This window comes from Convolutriloba macropyga, chromosome 11, assembly GCF_964194025.1.
Source record: "Convolutriloba macropyga chromosome 11, txConMacr16.3, whole genome shotgun sequence".
Taxonomy (NCBI): domain Eukaryota; kingdom Metazoa; phylum Xenacoelomorpha; order Acoela; family Convolutidae; genus Convolutriloba; species Convolutriloba macropyga.
The window spans coordinates 48,973,373-48,997,176 of NC_134478.1; the positions used below are offsets into that span (position 1 = coordinate 48,973,373).

Sequence of the window (23,804 nt, forward strand, 5' to 3'; positions counted from 1 at the left end):
AACGCAGTCAAAGAAGCCCCATCGGAGCCAAAACCAATCAACGAGATACTCAGTCGAAATACGACTATGGACGCACCAGGACCATCCTCCGCAAGCCACCAACAAGGCATGTCAACCCCTATCGACGAAGAGGATAACACGACCCCAGTAACAAAGGCAACACTGAACATATCCCCTATAATGACCAAAGCACACCCAAGCCCTGCGCAAAAAAAGGCTAAGAAGAAATCCCCAAAACCAACCCAAAGGGGCAAACGATCTTCGATACGAAAAAGGCAACCGTGTCAGCAGCACGAAAAACAGCTAACACGAAGCTAACAGAGGCTAAACTAGCAGCTTTAAAGCAGAGCGTTGTATTTGACCTAAGCCAAAGCCCAATCAACATGGACGAACTTGGCAAAAAGAAGACAACCCGCATCTTCACAGAACACTCTCCAGGGCACTCTAAACACTTCATTATCGCGGCATCCTCCTCAGCGGCGGACTTCATGAGTTCAACTCACACAAGGAGCACAGTCTCCACAATCGCCAAGTCAGCCCCGCTGCGCAACATCCGCAAAACAAAAGCCGAAGCAACGGTCAAGAAACTTATTGTCGAGAACACAACTGCCAACCTCGCACTCACTCTCCCAAACGTCGACTCCCCTCAATAGACAAACACCAAAGACGAACAATCATTGATCTGGCCGACACATCGGATGAACCCCAACAAAGCACAACTCTTAGCATCAACCCCAACTGCTCCTCCTTCGGACAAGACATCGTAATCCTTTCATCTGACTCACAAGACTCAAGCCCCTCATTCCACACCGCATCCGTCCACTCGGTAGTCACTCGGACTCTCCTCCCAAAGAACCCAACGCCCATGGATTGGTCCCCAACACCCCAAGACCCCGAACGGGAACCACACGATCACGAGACCAAAGACAACGCCTCAAGTGAAGAAGCCCAACATTGAACTATCGTCCTCTTCTCTCAGAGAGGGGGGAATGTGGTGAGAACCTGGCTCACACAGTAACCAAGCAACTAAACGTACTAATATAAACTCTTACAAGACTCAATATGTCATTATATTTCATCTTCTATTGTTGTAAATACGTATAGCGCATTGTTCACTCTTGCTACCTGGTTGTACCAGTTTTCATTCTTAAACTCCGATCGGAGATCATTAGCTAAATGCACATGGTGTCTTAAGCAAAAGAAAGAGAAGTTCATAGAAGAGTTAATTCTTATTGCCCTAGTCTTTTTACTGCCTTTGGCAAAATAAAAGACGATCACCTTCGACGAGATTTGGTGGTCACAACAATAATAATAATAATAGTAAAAATGATAATAGTAATAATTATAATAATAATATTAATTATAAAATGAAAATAAAAATAATGATAATAATAACAAAAACTATAGTTGAAAAAATGATAATAATAATTATAAAAATAACAATAAAAATAATGAAACTACTAACAATTATAATAAAATAATAATAGAATAGAATAATACAATAGTATATAATATTGATACAATTATATTAACAACGAATGTTAAAAAATAAAATCTTAATAGCAAAAAAAAATAATACTAATAATAACAAAATTAAATATATTAATAATAATTTTAAAATTAACAATAATAATAACATTAATAGTTATAAATAAAGAAAGAAGACTAATAAAATTATAGTAAAAAGCAGACTAATAGTCAACATAGCAGGCAGATTGCCGGGAGATAGCAGCGATAGACGCATGGGGCCTTCCATGAAATGAAACAACTCAAGAGATTAGATAGACAGATCGACCACCAGTCCTTTCATAGACCGATAGACTTTTTGGGTTAGCTATGGACTGTCTTTTTTTGAGACACATATGCCTTTAAAGGAGAAAGCTCTAATAGGGCTTTCTCTTAGATAGTATTTTTTTCCGTTTGTGCCACCTCAGCTTAGAGGGCGCTTATTAATTGCACCTCTCAGACATACATGCAATATTTTTTACATAATGACTTACCATTTAATGGTACGTTCTCTGTAACTGGGGGCGCATAACGTACTGGAACACCAATAGAGAAGATCCCAAAATTAATAGTCGAAATCAATAATTCAAAACTCTAACAATCAAGAATTAGGGCATACATGTTTGGCACTACTTAGATGCACACTATTGACTTTTAACAAGTAAATGTTCATAAATTTTAAAGTTCCATAAGTGAGTTCAAAAGTCATTTTTTGAGTGAGGTAAGTCATTGAAAAAGTCAATTCCAAGAAGTCAGAGTAAGACAAAACAAAAATCTGTTAGACGAAGTAAAAAACATAGCAGGTCACGTCCTGAAATACAATTCAAAGAATTGAATGAAAAAGTCTCGCACTTCAGAATGGACGAAATCAAAACTAAACAAATCAAAACTAACAATAATCAAACTACTCATTGCTAAAACTCGTGAAGCTTTTAAACTCAAGGCAATTTTTTTTCCTTTTAAAATTATCTATTTCAAAAATATTTTCAAAACCAAATTTTTGTTTCTGGGATTGGTCCAGTATTATATCTGCAAGAGCTGAAAAATATTCATTGGCCCCTGAAGATCGTTTAACTCGAAAATGACAAAAAAAACTTGAGAAAAAAAATCAATTGCATATTTTAAGGAAATGTTGCTGAAAATTGTAATACAAAAATCTTCAAAATCATTTTTGTGTCTCTAGAGGCTATACAGTAACCCAATTCTAAGCTTTAAAAACTCATTGGCACATTGATCGATGGGCAAAATATTTTAGAAAAAATGTCAAACTTCGAAAAAAATAAACTTGCTCTATTAAATGTTAAAAGCACTTCAATAGCCCCCCAGCAACTATTGAATAACATACTTTCAATCCCTGGATGAGGTTATCCAGCAACTGAGGCAAAAAAAAATAATTAAATTACAAATTTTTTGAGAAAAATTGAAAAAAATTGCAACTTCTATCCAAAAGAACTTCTAATAGTCGAAAGGTTAAATTGTTGACAACAAATCCATTGAAACTAAAAACCATGCTGTAACTTTTTATCTGAACGTGGAATAGGTTTTCTCGCACTTCAGAATGGGCGAAATCAAAAACTGACAAAAACTTTATGAAACCTTAAAAAAAGTTGCAGATTTTATCCAAGAAATGCGTAAGTTTGCATTAAAATGTTAAAAACATTCCGTTGTTACTAGAAACTAAACAGTGCACTATTAACAAACCTCAAAGGAGATTGCCTGTTCCTTGAAGCTGGAAAAACTGATACCAAAAAAATGATGAAAATTTTCAAAAACCGGAAAAAAGTGCGAATTTTGTCAAAAAATTGCTAAGGTTTGTGATATTCAATAGTTGAAACCTATTCCATGACAACTAAAAGTTTTTCAGTAACCTATTATCCAACCCCTAATGAGGGTTTCTGGCCCCTGGGACTCAAACATCTTGAATAATGACAATAAATGTCAAAAAATATGAAAAAAAAAGTTTTGTCAAAAAGAAGCTAATATTCATGATCGCAGAAAGTTGAAAACCATTCCATTATCACTCGAAACTATGCAGTAATCTATCAAAAACTTTTAATCAAACCCTAGAGGAAGTTTTTTGACACCTAGGTCTAAAAAACTCAAGAAATGACAAAAGTTTCAAAAAAACCTGAAAAAAATTGCAAAAATTATTATCATTTGTGTGTTTGTGCTTGTAGTACCAAATTGGTATTACAAACAATTTTGTCTCACAAGAGGCCTTCATCAACTTTTAAAAACTTCAACCTAAGACTAATCAAACAAAAAACTCAAAAAAATCACAAAAAAAAACATGAAAAATTGCGCCATTTTGAGCCCAAAAACTCCTAAAAATGACATTTTAACCTTAAATTAAGGCCATCCCAGCAGCTGCACCACTATGAGCACTTGAAGGACTACTAAAGCCCACTTTGGGCCTCTGTTTGTCCCGTTTTGAAAAATCAAAGTCATTGAAAAATGTCTGAACAAATCTTAAAAAAAAACAGAGCGCACCAATACAATTCAAATTCTTTGAATTGTAAAAAATTAGGAGAGCTATAATAGCGGCCTGGAATTGAGGACGCAGCTAATAATTATCATAAAACTCATTATAACAAGTAGATCATTATTAAGAGTATTAAAAGTAATAATGGAGAAGATACGCATACAAAAAATATATAAAATGAAAACTTCTTTGATAGATCAAGGAGATGTGTTTCGGCTGGCATTTTTAAAAAAAGAATATTAGATACCAAACATTCTTTTCCAATTAGACATTAGATTCCGCAGGGTCAAATAATTATTTTTACCTGTAATTTGTGTGAGCAAACCAGGGTCTTCGCGTTACATGTCGTTCAACGTTGTATCCATCGTAATATAGGTCATAGTAATCAGCCTCTGTCTCTTGTTCTTGCTTCTCAAAATTGATCGAAGCTATGATAGCAAAATACATATTGTTTTCATTGCGCTGACTTTCTTCTCCAAAATTTTGATTTTCCGTGTCTTTGTTACTCTGCAATCTCTGTCGAAACCAAAGAGCTCAAAAATATTTTTTGTTATTTGATCTACTTAAATGAATGTTTTGTTTTGCAGTGAAATTATTGCTTCGATGTAGTTTTCGAACTCACTTGTGACATGAATATTAAATGCGCTGTTGTAATTTTGTGGTTATTCAGAAAAGGTAGAACAAATGATACGTTACCAAGAGATTTATGTTACTTCTAGTTGCCCAAAGAAATCAGTTTTACACTACAAAGTCAATTTTACTCACCTCAAGCACCCTCTAGAAAATAATTTCGACCTTGTTTCAAGTCACCGAGTGTTTCAGTTCACAGAGCAGCATAATGTTTCTGAAAGCCGATATGTCCAGACCGTCCCAGACGGAAAGTGCCTATGTCCAGACTTTCGGGCGTTCAAAATTTTTCGTGCGTTCATCGTGCGTTCAAAAGTCCTCATGTCCAGACTTTCGTGCGTTCAAAATTGTCTATGTCCAGACTTTCGTGCGTTCCAAAGGAAAATTCGTGCGCTCAAAAATTGATAATTTGTGCGTCCATGTCCAGACTATCGTGCGTTCAAAAGGCCTTATGTCCAGACTTTCGTGCGTTCAAAAATGCCTATGTCCAGACTTTCGTGCGTTCCAAAAGAAAATTCGTGCGCTCCAAAAGTGATAATTTGTGCGTTCATGTCCAGACTATGGTGCGTTCAAACGGCCTTATGTCCAGACTTTCGTGCGTTCAAAAATGCCTATGTCCAGAACTTTTGTGGGTTCCAAAGGAAAATTCGTGCGCTCCAAAATTGATAATTTGTGCATTCATGTCCAGACTATCGTGCATTCAAAGACTCTTATGTCCAGACTTTCGTGCGTTCAAAAAGGCCTTTGTCCAGACTTTTTGTGTGTTCAAAAATTGACAATGTGTACTAAAATTGACGATTTGATCTGTCCAAAGAAAAACTAGTCCAAAATGGCTCGGTCAGTCCAATTTTTTAAATTCATCAGCAATAATGGCTAAAGTGGAGCCTGCACACCACAAATGAGCACAATTGAACTAAAATTGACGATTTGGTCGCCAAAACAATGTTCGGTGATCGAAAAATTTCGGATACTTTTTTGGAAATAGGTGAAAACTAGTTCAAAATGGTTCGGTCAGTCCAATTTTTTAATTTCATCAGCAATTATGGCTAAGGTGGAGCACACCCACCAACAACGAGCACAATTGGACTAAAATTGACGATTTGGTGTCCAAAACAATGTTCGGTGATCGAAAAAGTTAAGCCTCATCGAGCGCGGATACTTTTTTGGAAATAGGTAGAAACTTGTCCAAAATGGTTCGTTCAGTCCAATTTTTTCAATTCATCAACAATTATGGCTAAAGTAGAGTATACCCACCAAAAAAGAGCACTATTGTACTAAAATTGACGATTTGATGACCAAAACAATGTTCGGTGATGGAAAAAGTTCGGATAATTTTTTTGAAAATAGGTGAAAACTAGTCCAAAATGGTTCGGTCAGCCCAATTTTTTCATTTCATCAGCATTTATGGCTAAGGTGGAGCACACCCACCAACAGCGAGCACAATTGGACTAAAATAGACGATTTGGTGTCCAAAACAATGTTCAGTGATCGAAAAAGTTAAGCCTCATCGAGCGCAGATACTTTTTTGCAAATAATTAAAAATTTGTCCAAAATGATTCGCTCAGTCCAATTTTTTTTATCTTATCCCCAATTATGGCTAAAATGGAGACTGCCCACCAAAAATGAGCACAATTTGACTAAAATTGACGATTTGGTCACCAAAACAATGTTCGGTGATGGAAAAAGTTCGGAAACTTTTTTTGGAAATAGGTAAAAACTAGTCCAAAATGGTCCTGTCAAATCATTTCTTTTAAATTCATCAACATTTATGGCTAAAATGGAGCATAGCCAGCAAAAATGAGCACAATTGGACTGAAATTGACGATTTGGTCACCAAAACAATGTTCGGTGATCGAAAAAGTTAAGCCTCATCGAGCGCGTATACTTTTTTGGAAATAATTGAAAACTTGTCCAAAACGGTTCGCTTAGTCCAATTTTTTTATTTCCTCCCTAATTATGGCTGAATTGGAGCCTGCCCACCTAAAATGAGCACAAATTGACTAAAATTGACAATTTAGTCACCAAAACAATGTTCGGTGATCGAAAGAGTTCGGATACTTTTTTGGAAATAGGTAAAAACTTGTCCAAAAAGGTTCGGTGAGTCCAAATTTTTATTTTTATCACCAATTGTGGCTAAAGTGGCGCATAACCACCAAAAGTGAGCACAATTGGACTAAAATTGACGACTTGGTGTCCAAAACAATGTTCGGTGATCGAAAAAGTTAATGTCCAAGTCAATGTTCGGTGATCGAAAAATGTTCGGTGATCCAAAAAGTTAAGCCTCATCGAGTGCGGTCAATTTTTGCGACCGGGTGAATGTGATGTTCTAACTATTGCAAATGTGATATGAAGAGTTCCAATTGTGTGTTTAGGGCAAATCAAAAGGAAAAAATAGCCTGCCTGCTTTGAAAAAGATTCTTTGCTGAAGAAATTTGCATTGGGTCTCAAAATGTTATAATTTTTTCACTGTACTAACAGAAAAAACATTAAATTTATTGTTTTTAATGGACTCCACGCTGAAAATTTGTCATGGTTTTCAATATATCAGGCGTGAAAAAAAGGTTGCGCGAAAAGAAAGGGTCTTTAAAGTATGTTTTACGCATGAAAATTGGAGGAAGTTTTTGAAACTTTTCAGTTTTTTTAGGTGAATTTTCAAGTTTATCAACGTATTATACCATTACAGAATATTTATCTGGCAAATGTATGCTTGTTATACTGCTTAGAAACTCTTCTTTCTAGATATGTATGCAAAGACTATCGTTTTTGAACGTAAGGTTAAAAAAATTGCAAGGAATTGGAAGAGAAGTTAAAAAAACGCTTTTTTTCACAATTAGTCCTGTTTTAAAGTTGTGTTTGTACTTCAAAACTATGTTTTCAAGTACGCATCGTGCAGCTTAAGATCGCAGCTTTGTAACTAAACCAATTTTAACCGTAAACATACGTAAAGTTTTGGAGAAATTGGTCAAAGAGTACGACGTACTTGAGGTCGAAATTTCGAAAAAGTTCGAATTTTCAAAGTTGTTTTTGCTAATAACTTCGAGCATAGATAGAGTTAGAAAGCGTTCTATAGCTTAAAATAAAGCTTGGCTAATTTGCGTTACGGTCATGTATATTGTTCCCATTGTTCCGTTCTGTATTCTTTTTTTAAACTAACCATTTATAGCAATATATATATATATATATATATATATATATATATATATAGGGCAGCTTGAGGGCATCCGAAATATGTAATTTGAATGCAAGTTGTATTTCGCCTCTCTACAGGTAAATTATATGTGTTGGCAATGTGAAATATTCGAACTGACTGCCCCATTGTCAAATGACAGCTATATACATTCTGAGCATGTCATCTGACAGCAGGAGGAGTGCTATGAAGTGCTGTCCGGTTAGACTAATATAAGTAACCTGCAAAGAGGTGCAAATGAATTGAAATGTATCGAGAACGTTCAAATGGTGATAGTAAGTTAGTGAAAGCAATGAGAAAGTGTCAGAGGGCCGACCCCCCCCCCCCACAGCTACCAGCTATACCAGAATACACCCCTCTCCCCCCGCGTGTACTAACCTACGAGTCGTACCCGTACGAGTGTTACACGTCGCAGAAAAGCTGCGAGCGCTGCTGTAGAGCGCGGATCAGTGTCGGGCATGTCCCAGGCCATTTTAAAAGCAGGATTTGAATATTTTAGATCTAGTGAGATGCAATCACGATACTTTGACGATGATGTACCCGGACAGGGCGTTAACTTCGAAAAATTTATATATCCATGAGGCCGTCGAAAAGAGATAAGAGTGAAGTGCTTGGGTGGTTTAACTAAAGAAAATGCCTTATTTACATTTACAAGACGGCGGAAACTTGATTTAGATCTTGCTACATCAATAAAGTTTGTTAATTTCCAAGCGAATTTCGAACCCGATAAAGTTTTGTCCAAAGAGTGGAAGCTCTTCAAGAATGCCAAATCAGTAAAAATAGGAAAATTAAGACCGAACCAGACGAGAGGAGAAAAAAAACAATGTTGATATAATAGATGGGTAAACTTTTTTCGCAGTGGTGATTGCAATCGTGCGACGCGTCTTATCGAAAGAAATAAGCAAAAATTTGCCAATGTGAATATAGAAAAAGTCGGGAAAGTAAAGTTTATTGGCTTTGATTGTAAGAAGAATTTCAGAGTTTCACAATTGATACGATTTATAGCGAAAAGAGAAGTTCCAAGAGAGTTTTACAGCTGGGGTCACCGTTGGTCCCCTAAAACGATAGTCGTCTTGCTGCAGATTTTTTTGATGGCTTGTTATCAAATGGTGCGGTGCTTGTTGAGTGATTTTGTGTTCTTTATTGTTCTTTATTGTTTTGTCTTGTAGTTTTAGTCGATAGATTGAGAAATTTATAAATTGATGTCTATAATAGCATAACCTGATTTCAAGAATGTGCAAATTGACAGCTTTTTTTCAGTTGTTCTATTTGTATTACTTACTTTAATATACATTTGGTTTGTTTTTGAGGATTCTGCGGGGAAACCCTAGATTACCAACGGAAGCGTTGAAAACATTCCATTTTTCTTGAAATTTTCGATTTTTCCGAATAACCAATTTTATATAAAGCTCGTTTTGATTAGGTCATAGAGTTGTCTGAATTGAACCAAACTTGGTATGGAGTATTCCCTGTGTAGCTAGAGTCTAAAACGGAAAGAATTTTTGGTATAGCTTGCCTAGGAAAAAAGTTAATTTTTCATACGGAAATTTGCTATTATTTCAAGTAATTTTTTTTAAAAAAGGTCTTTTTCGGCGGTTCAAGGAGTTGTCCAAAGTGAACCAAACTGGTCATGGAGTATACCATGTGTGCCTAGAGTCTAAAACAGAAAGAACTTTTGGTATAGCTTGCCAAGGAAAAAAGTTAAGTTTTTCATACGGAAATTTGCTTTTATTTCAAATAAATAATTTTAAAAATAGGTCGTTTTCGTCGGGTCAAGGATTTGCCCAAAGTGAACCAAACTGCGTATGGGGTATACCATGGGTGCCTAGAGTCTAAAACAAAAAGAACTTTCGGAATAGCTTGCCTAGGAAAAAAGTTGTTTTTCGCCTCTCTACAGGTAAATTATATGTGTTGGCAATGTGAAATATTCGAACTGACTGCCCCATTGTCAAATGACAGCTATATACATTCTGAGCATGTCATCTGACAGCAGGAGGAGTGCTATGAAGTGCTGTCCGGTTAGACCAATATAAGTAACCTGCAAAGAGGTGCAAATGAAGTGATATGTATCGAGAACGATCAAATGGTGATAGTAAGTTAGTGAAAGCAATGAGAAAGTGTCAGAGGGCCCAACCCCCCCACAGCTACCAGCTATACCAGAATACACCCCTCTCCCCCCGCGTGTACTAACCTACGAGTCGTACCCGTACGAGTGTTACACGTCGCAGAAAAGCTGCGCGCGCTGCTGTAGAGCGCGGATCAGTGTCGGGCATGTCCCAGGCCATTTTAAAAGCAGGATTTGAATATTTTAGATCTAGTGAGATGCAATCACGATACTTTGACGATGATGTACCCGGACAGGGCGTTAACTTCGAAAAGTTTATATATCCATGAGGCCGTCGAAAAGAGATAAGAGTGAAGTGCTTGGGTGGTTTAACTAAAGAAAAGGCCTTATTTACATTTACAAGACGCCGGAAACTTGATTTAGATCTTGCTACATCAATAAAGTTTGTTAATTTCCAAGCGAATTGCGAACCCGGTAAAGTTTTGTCCAAAGAGTGGAAGCTCTTCAAGAATGCCAAATCAGTAAAAATAGGAAAATTAAGACCGAACCAGACGAGAGGAGAAAAAAAAACAATGTTGATATAATAGATGGGTAAACTTTTTTCGCAGTGCTGATTGCAATCGTGCGACGCGTCTTATCGAAAGAAATAAGCAAAAATTTGCCAATTTGAAGATAGAAAAAGTCGGGAAAGTAAAGTTTATTGGCTTTGATTGTAAGAAGAATTTCAGAGTTTCACAATTGATACGATTTATAGCGAAAAGAGAAGTTCCAAGAGAGTTTTACAGCTGGGGTCACCGTTGGTCCCCTAAAACGATAGTCGTCTTGCTGCAGATTTTTTTGATGGCTTGCTATCAAATGTTGCGGTGCTTGTTGAGTGATATTGTGTTCTTTATTGTTCTTTATTGTTTTGTCTTGTAGTTTTAGTCGATAGATTGAGAAATTTATAAATTGATGTCTATAATAGCATAACCTGAATTCAAGAATGTGCAAATTGACAGCTTTTTTTCAGTTGTTCTATTTGTATTACTTACTTTAATATACATTTGGTTTGTTTTTGAGGATTCTGCGGGGAAACCCTAGATTACCAACGGAAGCGTTGAAAACATTCCATTTTTCTTGAAATTTTCGATTTTTCCGAATAACCAATTTTAATTAAAGCTCGTTTTGATTAGGTCATAGAGTTGTCTGAATTGAACCAAACTTGGTATGGAGTATCCCCTGTGTAGCTAGAGTCTAAAACGGAAAGAATTTTTGGTATAGCTTGCCTAGGAAAAAAGTTAGTTTTTCATACGGAAATTTGCTATTATTTCAAGTAATTTTTTTTTAAAAAAAGGTCTTTTTCGTCGGTTCAAGGAGTTGTCCAAAGTGAACCAAACTGGTCATGGAGTATACCATGTGTGCCTAGAGTCTAAAACAGAAAGAATTTTTGGTATAGCTTGCCAAGGAAAAAAGTTAACTTTTTCATACGGAAATTTGCTTTTATTTCAAATAAATAATTTTAAAAATAGGTCGTTTTCGTCGGGTCAAGGATTTGCCCAAAGTGAACCAAACTGGGTATGGGGTATACCATGGGTGCCTAGAGTCTAAAACAAAAAGAACTTTTGGAATAGCTTGCCTAGGAAAAAAGTTGTTTTTCGCCTCTCTACAGGTAAATTATATGTGTTGGCAATGTGAAATATTCGAACTGACTGCCCCATTGTCAAATGACAGCTATATACATTCTGAGCATGTCATCTGACAGCAGGAGGAGTGCTATGAAGTGCTGTCCGGTTAGACTAATATAAGTAACCTGCAAAGAGGTGCAAATGAAATGAAATGTATCGAGAACGTTCAAATGGTGATAGTAAGTTAGTGAAAGCAATGAGAAAGTGTCAGAGGGCCCACCCCCCCACAGCTACCAGCTATACCAGAATACACCCTTCTCCCCCCGCGTGTACTAACCTACGAGTCGTACCCGTACGAGTGTTACACGTCGCAGAAAAGCTGCGAGCGCTGCTGTAGAGCGCGGATCAGTGTCGGGCATGTCCCAGGCCATTTTAAAAGCAGGATTTGAATATTTTAGATCTAGTGAGATGCAATCACGATACTTTGACGATGATGTACCCGGACAGGGCGTTAACTTCGAAAAACTTATATATCCATGAGGCCGTCGAAAAGAGATAAGAGTGAAGTGCTTGGGTGGTTTAACTAAAGAAAAAGCCTTATTTACATTTACAAGACGCCGGAAACTTGATTTAGATCTTGCTACATCAATAAAGTTTGTTAATTTCCAAGCGAATTGCGAACCCGGTAAAGTTTTGTCCAAAGAGTGGAAGCTCTTCAAGAATGCCAAATCAGTAAAAATAGGAAAATTGAGACCGAACCAGACGAGAGGAGACTAAAAAACAATGTTGATATAATGGATGGGTAAACTTTTTTCGCAGTGGTGATTGCAATCGTGCGACGCGTCTTATCGAAAAAAATAAGCAAAAATTTGCCAATGTGAAGATAGAAAAAGTCGGGAAAGTAAAGTTTATTGGCTTTGATTTTAAGAAGAATTTCAGAGTTTCACAATTGATACGATTTATAGCGAAAAGAGAAGTTCCAAGAGAGTTTTACAGCTGGGGTCACCGTTGGTCCCCCAAAACGATAGTCGTCTTGCTGCAGATTTTTTTGATGGCTTGTTATCAAATGGTGCGGTGCTTGTTGAGTGATATTGTGTTCTTTATTGTTCTTTATTGTTTTGTCTTGTAGTTTTAGTCGATAGATTGAGAAATTTATAAATTGATGTCTATAATAGCATAACCTGAATTCCAGAATGTGCAAATTGACAGCTTTTTTTCAGTTTTTCTATTTGTATTACTTACTTTAATATACATTTGGTTTGTTTTTGAGGATTCTGCGGGGAAACCCTAGATTACCAACGGAAGCGTTGAAAACATTCCATTTTTCTTGAAATTTTCGATTTTTCCGAATAACCAATTTTAAATAAAGCTCGTTTTGATTAGTTCATAGAGTTGTCTGAATTGAACCAAACTTGGTATGGAGTATCCCCTGTGTAGCTAGAGTCTAAAACGGAAAGAATTTTTGGTATAGCTTGCCCAGGAAAAAAGTTAGTTTTTCATACGGAAATTTGCTATTATTTCAAGTAATTTTTTTTAAAAAAAGGTCTTTTTCGTCGGTTCAAGGAGTTGTCCAAAGTGAACCAAACTGGTCATGGAGTATACCATGTGTGCCTAGAGTCTAAAACAAAAAGAACTTTTGGAATAGCTTGCCTAGGAAAAAAGTTAGTTTTTCATACGGAAATTTGCTATTATTTCAAGTAATTTTTTTTAAAAAAAGGTCTTTTTCATCGGGTCAAGGAGTTGTCCAAAATAAACCAAACTGGGTATGGACTATACCATGGGTGCCTAGAGTTTAAAACAAAAGAATGTTTGCTATAGCTTGCCTAGGAAAAAAGTTAGTTTTTCATACGGAAATTTGCTATTATTTTAAATAAATAATTTTAAAAATAAGTCTTTTTCGTCGGATCAAGGAGTTGTCCAAAGTGAATCAAACTGGTTATGGAGTATACCATGGTTGCTTAGAGTGTAAAACAAAAAGAATTTTTGCTGTAGCTTGCTAAGGAAAAAGTTAGTTTTTCATAGGGAAATTTGCTATTATATCCGAATAATTTTGATTAAGTAAATTTAGAAATAGGTCTTTTTCGTCGGATCAAGAAGTTGTCCAAAGTGAACCAAAGTGGTCATGGAGTATACCATGTGTGCCTAGAGTCTAAAACAAAAAGAACTTTTGGAATAGCTTGCCTAGGAAAAAAGTTAGTTTTTTCATACGGAAATTTGCTATTATTTCAAATAAATAATTTTAAAAAAAGGTCTTTTTCATCGGGTCAAGGAGTTGTCCAAAATAAACCAAACTGGGTATGGACTATACCATCGGTGCCTAGAGTGTAACACAAAAAGAATTATTGCTATGGCTTGCCTAGGAAAAAAAATAGTTTTTCATACGTAAATTTGCGATTATTTCCAATATTTATTTTCAAATATAGTATCTTTTATCGGGTCAATGAGTTGTTCAAATCAAACCAAACTTGGTATGGAGTATTCCCTGTGTAGCTAAAGTCTAAAACAGAAAGAATTTTTGGTATAGCTTGCCTAGGAAAAGGGTTAGTTTTTCATACGGAAATTTGCTATTATTTCAAATAAATAATTTTAAAAATAGGTCTTTTTCATCGGGTCAAGGAGTTGTCCAGATCAAACCAAACTGGGTATGGAGTATACCATGGGTGTCTAGAGTGTGAAACGAAAAGAAATTTTGCCATAGCTTGCCTAGAAAAAAAGTTAGTTTCTCATACGGAAATTTGCTATTATTTCAAATAAATAGTTTTAAAAATAGGTCTTTTTTGTCGGGTCAAGGAGTTGTCCAAAGTGAACCAAACTGGGTATGGAGTATACCATGGGTGACTAGAGTGTTAAACAAAAAGAATTTTTGCTGTAGCTTGCCTAGGAAAAAAGTAAGCTTTTCATAAGGAAATTTGCTATTATTTCAAATAAATAATTTTAAAAATAGGTCTTTTTCATCGGGTCAAGGAGTTGTCCAAATCAAACCAAACTGGGCATGGAGTATACCAAGGGTGCCTAGAGTGTAAAACAAAAAGAAATTTTGCTATAGCTTGCCCACGAAAAACGAAATTTTTCTTACGGAAATTTGCTATTATTTCAAATAAATAATTTTAAAAATAGGTCTTTTTCATCGGGTCAAGGAGTTGTCCAAATCAAACCAAACTGGGCATGGAGTATACCAAGGGTGCCTAGAGTGTAAAACAAAAAGAAATTTTGCAGTAGCTTGCCTAAGAAAAAAGTTAGTTTTTCATAGGGAAATTTGCTCTATGAAAAACTATGATTTCCGAATAATTTTGAATAAGTAAATTTAAAAATAGGTCTTTCTCGTCGGGTCAAGGAATTGTTCAAAGTGAGCCAAACTGGGTATGGAGTATACCTTGGGTGCCTAGAGTGTAAAACAAAAAGAATTATTGCTATAGCTTGCCTAGGAAAAAAGTTAGTTTTTCATACGCAAATTTGCTATTATTTCAAACACATAATTTTAAAAATAGGTCTTTTTCGTTGAGTCAAGGAGTTGTCCAAATCAAACCAAACTGGGCATGGAGTATACCAAGGGTGCCTAGAGTGTTAAACAAAAAGAATTTTTGCTGTAGCTTGCCTAGGAAAAAAGTTAGCTTTTCATAAGGAAATTTGCTATTATTTCAAATAAATAATTTTAAAAATAGGTCTTTTTCATCGGGTCAAGGAGTTGTCCAAATCAAACCAAACTGGGCATGGAGTATACCAAGGGTGCCTAGAGTGTAAAACAAAAAGAAATTTTGCTATAGCTTGCCCACGAAAAACGAAATTTTTCTTACGGAAATTTGCTATTATTTCAAATAAATAAAATTAAAAATAGGTCTTTTTCGTCGGGTCAAGGAATTGCCCAAAGTGAACCAAACTGGGTATGGAGTATACCATGGTTTCCTAGAAGGTAAAACAAAAAGAGTTTTTGCAGTAGCTTGCCTAAGAAAAAAGTTAGTTTTTCATAGGGAAATTTGCTCTATGAAAAACTATGATTTCCGAATAATTTTGAATAAGTAAATTTAAAAATAGGTCTTTCTCGTCGGGTCAAGGAATCGTTCAAAGTGAGCCAAACTGGGTATGGAGTATACCTTGGGTGCCTAGAGTGTAAAACAAAAAGACTTATTGCTATAGCTTGCCTAGGAAAAAAGTTAGTTTTTCATACGGAAATTTGCTATTATTTCAAATAATTAATTTTAAAAATAGGACGTTTTCGTCGGATCAAGGAGTTGTCCAAAGTGAACCAAACTGGGTATGGAGTATACCATGGGTGCCTAGAGTCCAAAACAGAAAGGATTTTGGTATAGCTTGCCTAGGAAAAAAGTTAGTTTTTCATACGTAAATTTGCGATTATTTCCAATATTTAATTTTCAAATATAGTATTTTTTATCGGGTCAATGAGTTGTTCAAATCAAAACAAACTTGGTATGGAGTATCCCCTGTGTAGCTAAAGTCTAAAACAGAAAGAATTTTTGGTATAGCTTGCCTCGGAAAAGGGTTAGTTTTTCATACGGAAATTTGCTATTATTTCAAATAAATAATTTTAAAAATAGGTCTTTTTCATCGGGTCAAGGAGTTGTCCAAATCAAACCAAACTGGGTATGGAGTATACCATGGGTGTCTAGAGTGTAAAACGTAAAAAATTTTTGCTATAGCTTGCCTAGAAAAAAAATTAGTTTCTCATACGGAAATTTGCTTTTATTTCAAATAAATAGTTTTAAAAATAGGTCTTTTTCGTCGAGTAAAGGAGTTGTTCAAAGTGAACCAAACTGGGTATGGAGTATACCTTGGGTGCCTAGAGTGTAAAACAAAAAGAATTATTGCTATAGCTTGCCTAGGAAAAAAGTTAGTTTTTCATACGGAAATTTGCTATTATTTCAAATAATTAATTTTAAAAATAGGACGTTTTCGTCGGATCAAGGAGTTGTCCAAAGTGAACCAAACTGGGTATGGAGTATACCATGGGTGCCTAGAGTCCAAAACAGAAAGGATTTTGGTATAGCTCGCCTAGGAAAAAAGTTAGTTTTTCATACGTAAATTTGCGATTATTTCCAATATTTAATTTTCAAATATATTATTTTTTATCGGGTCAATGAGTTGTTCAAATCAAAACAAACTTGGTATGGAGTATCCCCTGTGTAGCTAAAGTCTAAAACAGAAAGAATTCTTGGTATAGCTTGCCTAGGAAAAGGGTTAGTTTTTCATACGGAAATTTGCTCTTATTTCAAATAAATAATTTTAAAAATAGGTCTTTTTCATCGGGTGAAGGAGTTGTCCAAATCAAACCAAACTGGGTATGGAGTATACCATGGGTGTCTAAAGTGTAAAACGTAAAAAATTTTTGCTATAGCTTGCCTAGAAAAAAAGTTAGTCTCTCATACGGAAATTTGCTTTTATTTCAAATAAATAGTTTTAAAAATAGGTCTTTTTCGTCGAGTAAAGGAGTTGTCCAAAGTGAACCAAACTGGGTATGGAGTATACCATGGGTGACTAGAGTGTAAAACAAAAAGAATTTTCGCTGTATCTTGCCTAGAAAAAAGTTAGCTTTTCATACGGAAATTTGCTATTAATTCAAATAAATAAATTTAAAAATTGGTCTTCTTCATCGGGCCAAGGAGTTGTCCAAATCAAACCAAACTGGGTATGGAGTATAACAAGGGTGCCTAGAGTGTAAAACGAAAAGAAATTTTGCCACAGCTTGCCTACGAAAAAAGTTAGTTTTTCATACGGAAATTTGCTATTATTTCAAATAAATAAATTTAAAAATAGGTCTTTTTCGTCGGGTCAAGGAGTTGTCCAAAGTGAACCAAACTGGGTATGGAGTATACCATGGTTTCCTAGAATGTAAAACAAAAAGAGTTTTTGCAGTAGCTTGCCTGAGAAAAAAGTTAGTTTTTCATAGGGAAATTTGCTATTATTTCCGAATAATTTTGAATAAGTAAATTTAAAAATAGGTCTTTCTCGTCGGGTCAAGCAATTGTCCAAAGTTAACCAAACTGGGTATGGAGTATATCTTGTGTGCCTAGAGTGTAAAACAAAAAGAATTATTGCTATAGCTTGCCTAGGAAAAATGTCAGTTTTTCATACGGAATTTGCTATTATTTCAAATAAATAATTTTGAAAATAGGACGTTTTCGTCGGGTCAAGGAGTTGTCCAAAGTGAACAAAAATGGGTATGGAGTATACCATGGGTGATTAGAGAGTAAAACAGAAAGAATTTTTGCTGTAGCTTGCCTAGGAAAAAAGTTAACTTTTCATACGGGAATTTGCTATTATTTCAAATAAATAATTTTAAAAATAGGTCTTTTTCATCGGGTCAAGGAGTTGTCCAAATCAAACCAAACTGTTATGGAGTATACCAAGGGTGCCTAGAGTGTAAAACGAAAAGAATTTTTGCTATAGCTTGCCTAGGAAAAAAGTTAGTTTTTCATGCGGAAATTTGCTATTATTTCAAATAAATAATTTTAAAAATAGGTCTTCTTCATCGGGTCAAGGAGTTGTCCAAAGTGAACCAAACTGGGTATGGAGTATACCATGGTTGCCTAAAATGTAAAACAAAAAGAATTATTTTTGCTGTAGCTTGCCTAGGAAAAAAGTTAGTTTTTCATAGGGAAATTTGCTATTATTTCCGAATAATTATGAATAAGTAAATTTAAAAACGGTTCTTTCTCGTCGGGTAAAGGAGTTGTCCAAAGTGAACCAAACTGGGTATGGAGTATACCTTGGGTGCCTAGAGTGTAAAACAAAAAGAATTATTGCTATAGCTTGCCTAGGAAAAATGTTAGTTTTTCATACGGAAATTTGCTATTACTTCAAATAAAAAATTTTGAAAATAGGACGTTTTCGTCGGGTCAAGGAGCTGTCCAAAGTGAACCAAACTGGGTATGGAGTATACCATGGGTGTCTAGAGTGTAAAACAAAAAGAATTTTTGCTATAGCTTGCCTAGGAAAAAAGTTAACTTTTCATACGGAAATTTGCTATTATTTCAAATAAATAATCTTAAAAATAGGTCTTTTCCGTCGGGTCAAGGAGTTGTCCAAAGTGAACCAAACTGGGTATGGAGTATACCATGGGTGTCTAGAGTGTAAAACAAAAAGAATTTTTGCTATAGCTTGCCTAGGAAAAAAGTTAGTTTTTCAGACGGAAATTTGCTATTATTTCAAACACATAATTTTAAAAATAGGTCTTTTTCGTTGAGTCAAGGAGTTGTCCAAAGTGAACCAAACTGGGTATGGAGTATACCATGGGTGCCTAGAGTGTAAAACAAAAAGATTTTTTGATATAGCTTGCCGAGGAAAAATGTTAGTTTTTCATACGAAAATTTGCTATTATTTCAAATAAATAATTTTGAAAATAGGACGTTTTCGTCGGGTCAAGGAGTTGTCCAAAGTGAACCAAACTGGGTATGGAGTATACCATGGGTGTCTAGAGTGTAAAACGAATAAAATTTTTGCTATAGCTTGCCTAGGAAAAAAGTTAACTTTTCATACGGAAATTTGCTATTATTTCAAATAAATAATTTTAAAAATAGGTCTTTTCCGTCGGGTCAAGGAGTTGTCCAAAGTGAACCAAACTGGGTATGGAGTATACCATGGGTGTCTAGAGTGTAAAACAAAAAGAATTTTTGCTATAGCTTGCCTAGGAAAAAAGTTAGTTTTTCAGACGGAAATTTGCTATTATTTCAAAAACATAATTTTAAAAATAGGTCTTTTTCGTTGAGTCAAGGAGTTGTCCAAAGTGAACCAAACTGGGTATGGAGTATACCATGGTTACCTAAATTTTAAAACAAAAAGAATTTTTGCTGTAGCTTGCCTAGGAAAAAAGTTAGTGTTTCATAGGGAAATGTGCTATTATTTCCGAATAATTTTGAATAAGTAAATTTAAAAACGGTTCTTTCTCGTCGGGTAAAGGAGTTGTCCAAAGTGAACCAAACTGGGTATGGAGTATACCATGGGTGCCTAGAGTGTAAAACAAAAAGATTTTTTGATATAGCTTGCCGAGGAAAAATGTTAGTTTTTCATACGGAAATTTGCTATTATTTCAAATAAATAATTTTAAAAATAGGACGTTTTCGTCGGGTCAAGGAGTTGTTCAAATAGAACAAAACTTGATATGGAGTATACCATGGATGACTAGAGTGTAAAACAAAACGAATTTTTGCTGTAGCTTGCCTAGGAAAAAAGTAAGCTTTTAATACGGAAATTTGCTATTATTTCAAATAAATAATTTTGAAAATAGGACGTTTTCGTCGGGTCAAGCAGTTGTCCAAAGTGAACCAAACTGGGTATGGAGTATACCATGGGAGCCTAGAGTGTAAAGCAAAAAGAATTATTGCTATTGCTTTCCTTGAAAAAATGTTAGTTTTTCATACAAAAATTTGCTATTATTTCAAATAAATAATTTTAAAAATAGGACGTTTTCGTCGGGTCAAGGAGTTGTTCAAATAGAACAAAACTTGATATGGAGTATACCATGGATGACTAGAGTGTAAAACAAAACGAATTTTTGCTGTAGCTTGCCTAGGAAAAAAAGTAAGCTTTTCATACGGAAATTTGCTATTATTTCAAATAAATAATTTTAAAAATAGGTCTTTTCCGTCGGGTCAAGGAGTTGTCCAAAGTGAACCAAACTGGGTATGGAGTATACCATGGGTGTCTAGAGTGTAAAACAAAAAGAATTTTTGCTATAGCTTGCCTAGGAAAAAAGTTAGTTTTTCATACGGAAATTTGCTATTATTTCAAACACATAATTTTAAAAATAGGTCTTTTTCGTTGAGTCAAGGAGTTGTCCAAAGTGAACCAAACAGGGTATGGAGTATACCATGGTTGCCTAAATTGTAAAACAAAAAGAATTTTTGCTGTAGCTTGCCTAGGAAAAAAGTTAGTGTTTCATAGGGAAATTTGCTATTATTTCCGAATAATTTTGAATAAGTAAATTTAAAAACGGTTCTTTCTCGTCGGATAAAGGAGTTGTCCAAAGTGAACCAAACTGGGTATAGAGTATACCATGGGTGCCTAGAGTGTATAACAAAAAGATTTATTGATATAGCTTGCCGAGGAAAAATGTTAGTTTTTCATACGGAAATTTGCTATTATTTCAAATAAATAGTTTTAAAAATAGGACGTTTTCGTCGGGTCAAGGAGTTGTCCAAAGTGAACCAAACTGGGTATGGAGTATACCATGGGTGCCTAGAGTGTAAAGCAAAAAGAATTATTGCTATTGCTTTCCTTGGAAAAATGTTAGTTTTTCATACAAAAATTTGCTATTATTTCAAATAAATAATTTTAAAAATAGGACGTTTTCGTCGGGTCAAGGAGTTGTTCAAATAGAACAAAACTTGATATGGAGTATACCATGGATGACAAGAGTGTAAAACAAAACCAATTTTTGCTGTAGCTTGCCTAGAAGAAAAGTAAGCTTTTCATACGGAAATTTGCTATTATTTCAACTAAATAATTTTAAAAATAGTTTTTTTTCACCGGGTCAAGGAGTTGTCCAAATCAAACCAAACTGGGCATGGAGTATGCCATGGGTGCCTAGAGTGTAAAACAAAAAGAATTTTTGCTATAGCTTGACTAGGAAAAAAGTTAGTTTTTCATACGGAAATTTGCTATTATTTCAGATAAATAATTTTAAAAATAGGTCTTTTTCGTCGATTCAAGGAGTTGTCCAAAGTGAACCAAACTGGGTATGGAGTATACCATGGATGACTAGAGTATAAAACAAAACGAGTTTTTGCTGGAGCTTGCCTTGGAAAAAAAATTAGCTTTTCATACGGAAATTTGCTATTATTTCAGATAAATAAATTTAAAAATAGTTTTTTTTTCACCGGGTAAAGGAGTTGTCCAAATCAAACCAAACTAGGCATGGAGTATACCATGGGTGCCTAGAGTGTAAAACAAAAAGAATTTTTGCTATAGCTTGCCTAGGAAAAAAGTTAGTTTTTCATAGGGAAATTTGCTATTATTTCCGAATAATTATGAATAAGTAAATTTAAAAACGGTTCTTTCTCGTCGGGTAAAGGAGTTGTCCAAAGTGAACCAAACTGGGTATGGAGTATACCATGGGTGCCTAGAGTGTAAAACAAAAAGAATTATTGATATAGCTTGCCGAGGAAAAATGTTAGTTTTTCATACGGAAATTTGCTATTATTTCAAATAAATAAATTTAAAATTAGGACGTTTCCGTCGGGTCAAGGAGTTGTCCAAAGTGAGCCAAACTGGGTATGGAGTATACCATGGGTGCCTAGAGTCTAAAACAGATAAGGTTTTTGGTATACTTTGCCAAGGAAAAAAGTTAGCTTTTCATACAGAAATTTGCGATTATTTCCAATATTTAGTTTTCAAATATAGTATTTTTTATCGGGTCGAGGAGTTGTTCAAATCGAACCATAATTGGTATGGAGTATCCCCTGTGTAGCTAGAGTCTAAAACAGAAAGAATTTTTGGTATAGCTTGCCTTGGAAAAAAGTTAGTTTTTCATACGGAAATTTGCTATTATTTCAAATAAATAATTTTAAAAATAGCTCTCTTTCGTCGGGTCAAGGAGTTGTCCGAAGTGAACCAAACTGGGTATGGAGTATACCATGGGTCCTAGAGTATAAAACAAAAAAAACTTTGTTATAGCTTGCCTAGGAAAAAAGTTAGCTTTTCATACGGAAATTTGCTATTATTTCAAATAAATAATTTTAAAAATAGCTCTCTTTCGTCGATTCAAGGAGTTGTCCAAAGTGAACCAAACTGGGTATGGAGTATACCATGGATGACTAGAGTATAAAACAAAACGAGTTTTTGCTGGAGCTTGCCTAGGAAAAAAATAAGCTTTTCATACGGAAATTTGCCATTATTTCAAATAAATAAATTTAAAAATAGTTTTTTTTTCACCGGGTAAAGGAGTTGTCCAAATCAAACCAAACTGGGCATGGAGTATACCATGGGTGCCTAGAGTGTAAAACAAAAAGAATTTTTGTTATAGCTTGCCTAGGAAAAAAGTTAGTTTTTCATACGGAAATTTGCTATTATTTCAGATAAATAATTTTAAAAATAGGTCTTTTTCGTCGATTCAAGGAGTTGTCCAAAGTGAACCAAACTGGGTATGGAGTATACCATGGATGACTAGAGTATAAAACAAAACGAGTTTTTGCTGGAGCTTGCCTTGGAAAAAAATTAGCTTTTCATACGGAAATTTGCCATTATTTCAAATAAATAAATTTAAAAATAGTTTTTTTTTCACCGGGTAAAGGAGTTGTCCAAATCAAACCAAACTGGGCATGGAGTATACCATTGGTGCCTAGAGTGTAAAACAAAAAGAATTTTTGCTATAGCTTGCCTAGGAAAAAAAGTTAGTTTTTCATACGGAAATTTGCTATTATTTCAGATAAATAATTTTAAAAATAGGTCTTTTTCGTCGATTCAAGGAGTTGTCCAAAGTGAACCAAACTGGGTATGGAGTATACCATGGATGACTAGAGTATAAAACAAAACGATTTTTTGCTGGAGCTTGCCTAGGAAAAAAGTTAGCTTTTCATACGGAAATTTGCCATTATTTCAAATAAATAATTTTAAAAATAGGTCTTTTTCGTCGGGTCAAGGAGTTGTCCAAAGTGAACCAAACTGGGTATGGAGTATACCAGGGTTGCCTAGATTGTAAAACAAAAAGAATTATTGCTATAGCTTGCCTAGGAAAAAAGTTAGTTTTTCATACGGAAATTTGCTATTTTTTCAAATAAATAAATTTAAAAATAGCTCTCTTTCGTCGGGTCAAGGAGTTGTCCAAAGCGAACCAAACTGGGTATGGAGTATACCATGGGTGCCTAGAGTATAAAACAAAAAAAAATTGTGTTATAGCTTGCCTAGGAAAAAAGTTAGTTTTTCATACGGAGATTTGCTATTATTTCCGAATAATTTTGAATAGGTAATTTTAAAAATAGGTCTTTTTCGTCGGGTCTAGGAGCTGTCCAAAGTGAACCAAACCGGGTATGGACTATACCATTGGTGCCTAGAGTGTAAAAAGAAGAGAATTATTGCTATAACTTGCCTAGGAAAAAAGTTAGTTTTTCATACGGAAATTTGCTATTATTTCATATAAATAATTTTAAAAATAGGTCTTTTTCGTCGGATCAAGGAGTTGTCCAAAGTGAACCAAATGGGTATGGAGTAAAACATGGGTGCCTAGAGTCTAAAACAGATAAAATTTTTGGTATACCTTGACAAGGAAAAAAGTTAGCTTTTCATACGGAATATTTGCGATTATTTCCAATATTTAGTTTTCAAATATAGTATTCTTTATCGGGTCAAGGAATTGTTCAAATCGAACCATACTTGGTTTGGAGT

General features: G+C 34.9%; 1 protein-coding gene across 3 annotated transcripts in view; it reads right to left on the reverse strand.

Annotated features, from left to right (window-relative positions):
* The window catches only part of LOC142349578 (uncharacterized), a 145,334-nt gene that overhangs the window by 1,669 nt on the left and 119,861 nt on the right, over nucleotides 1-23,804 (reverse strand). For all 3 annotated transcript variants that reach the window (XM_075401235.1, XM_075401234.1, XM_075401236.1), the window contains exon 3: nucleotides 4,293-4,504. In XM_075401235.1, coding sequence (XP_075257350.1) covers nucleotides 4,293-4,504 — 212 coding nt within the window. The remainder of the gene's footprint in view (nucleotides 1-4,292; nucleotides 4,505-23,804) is intronic.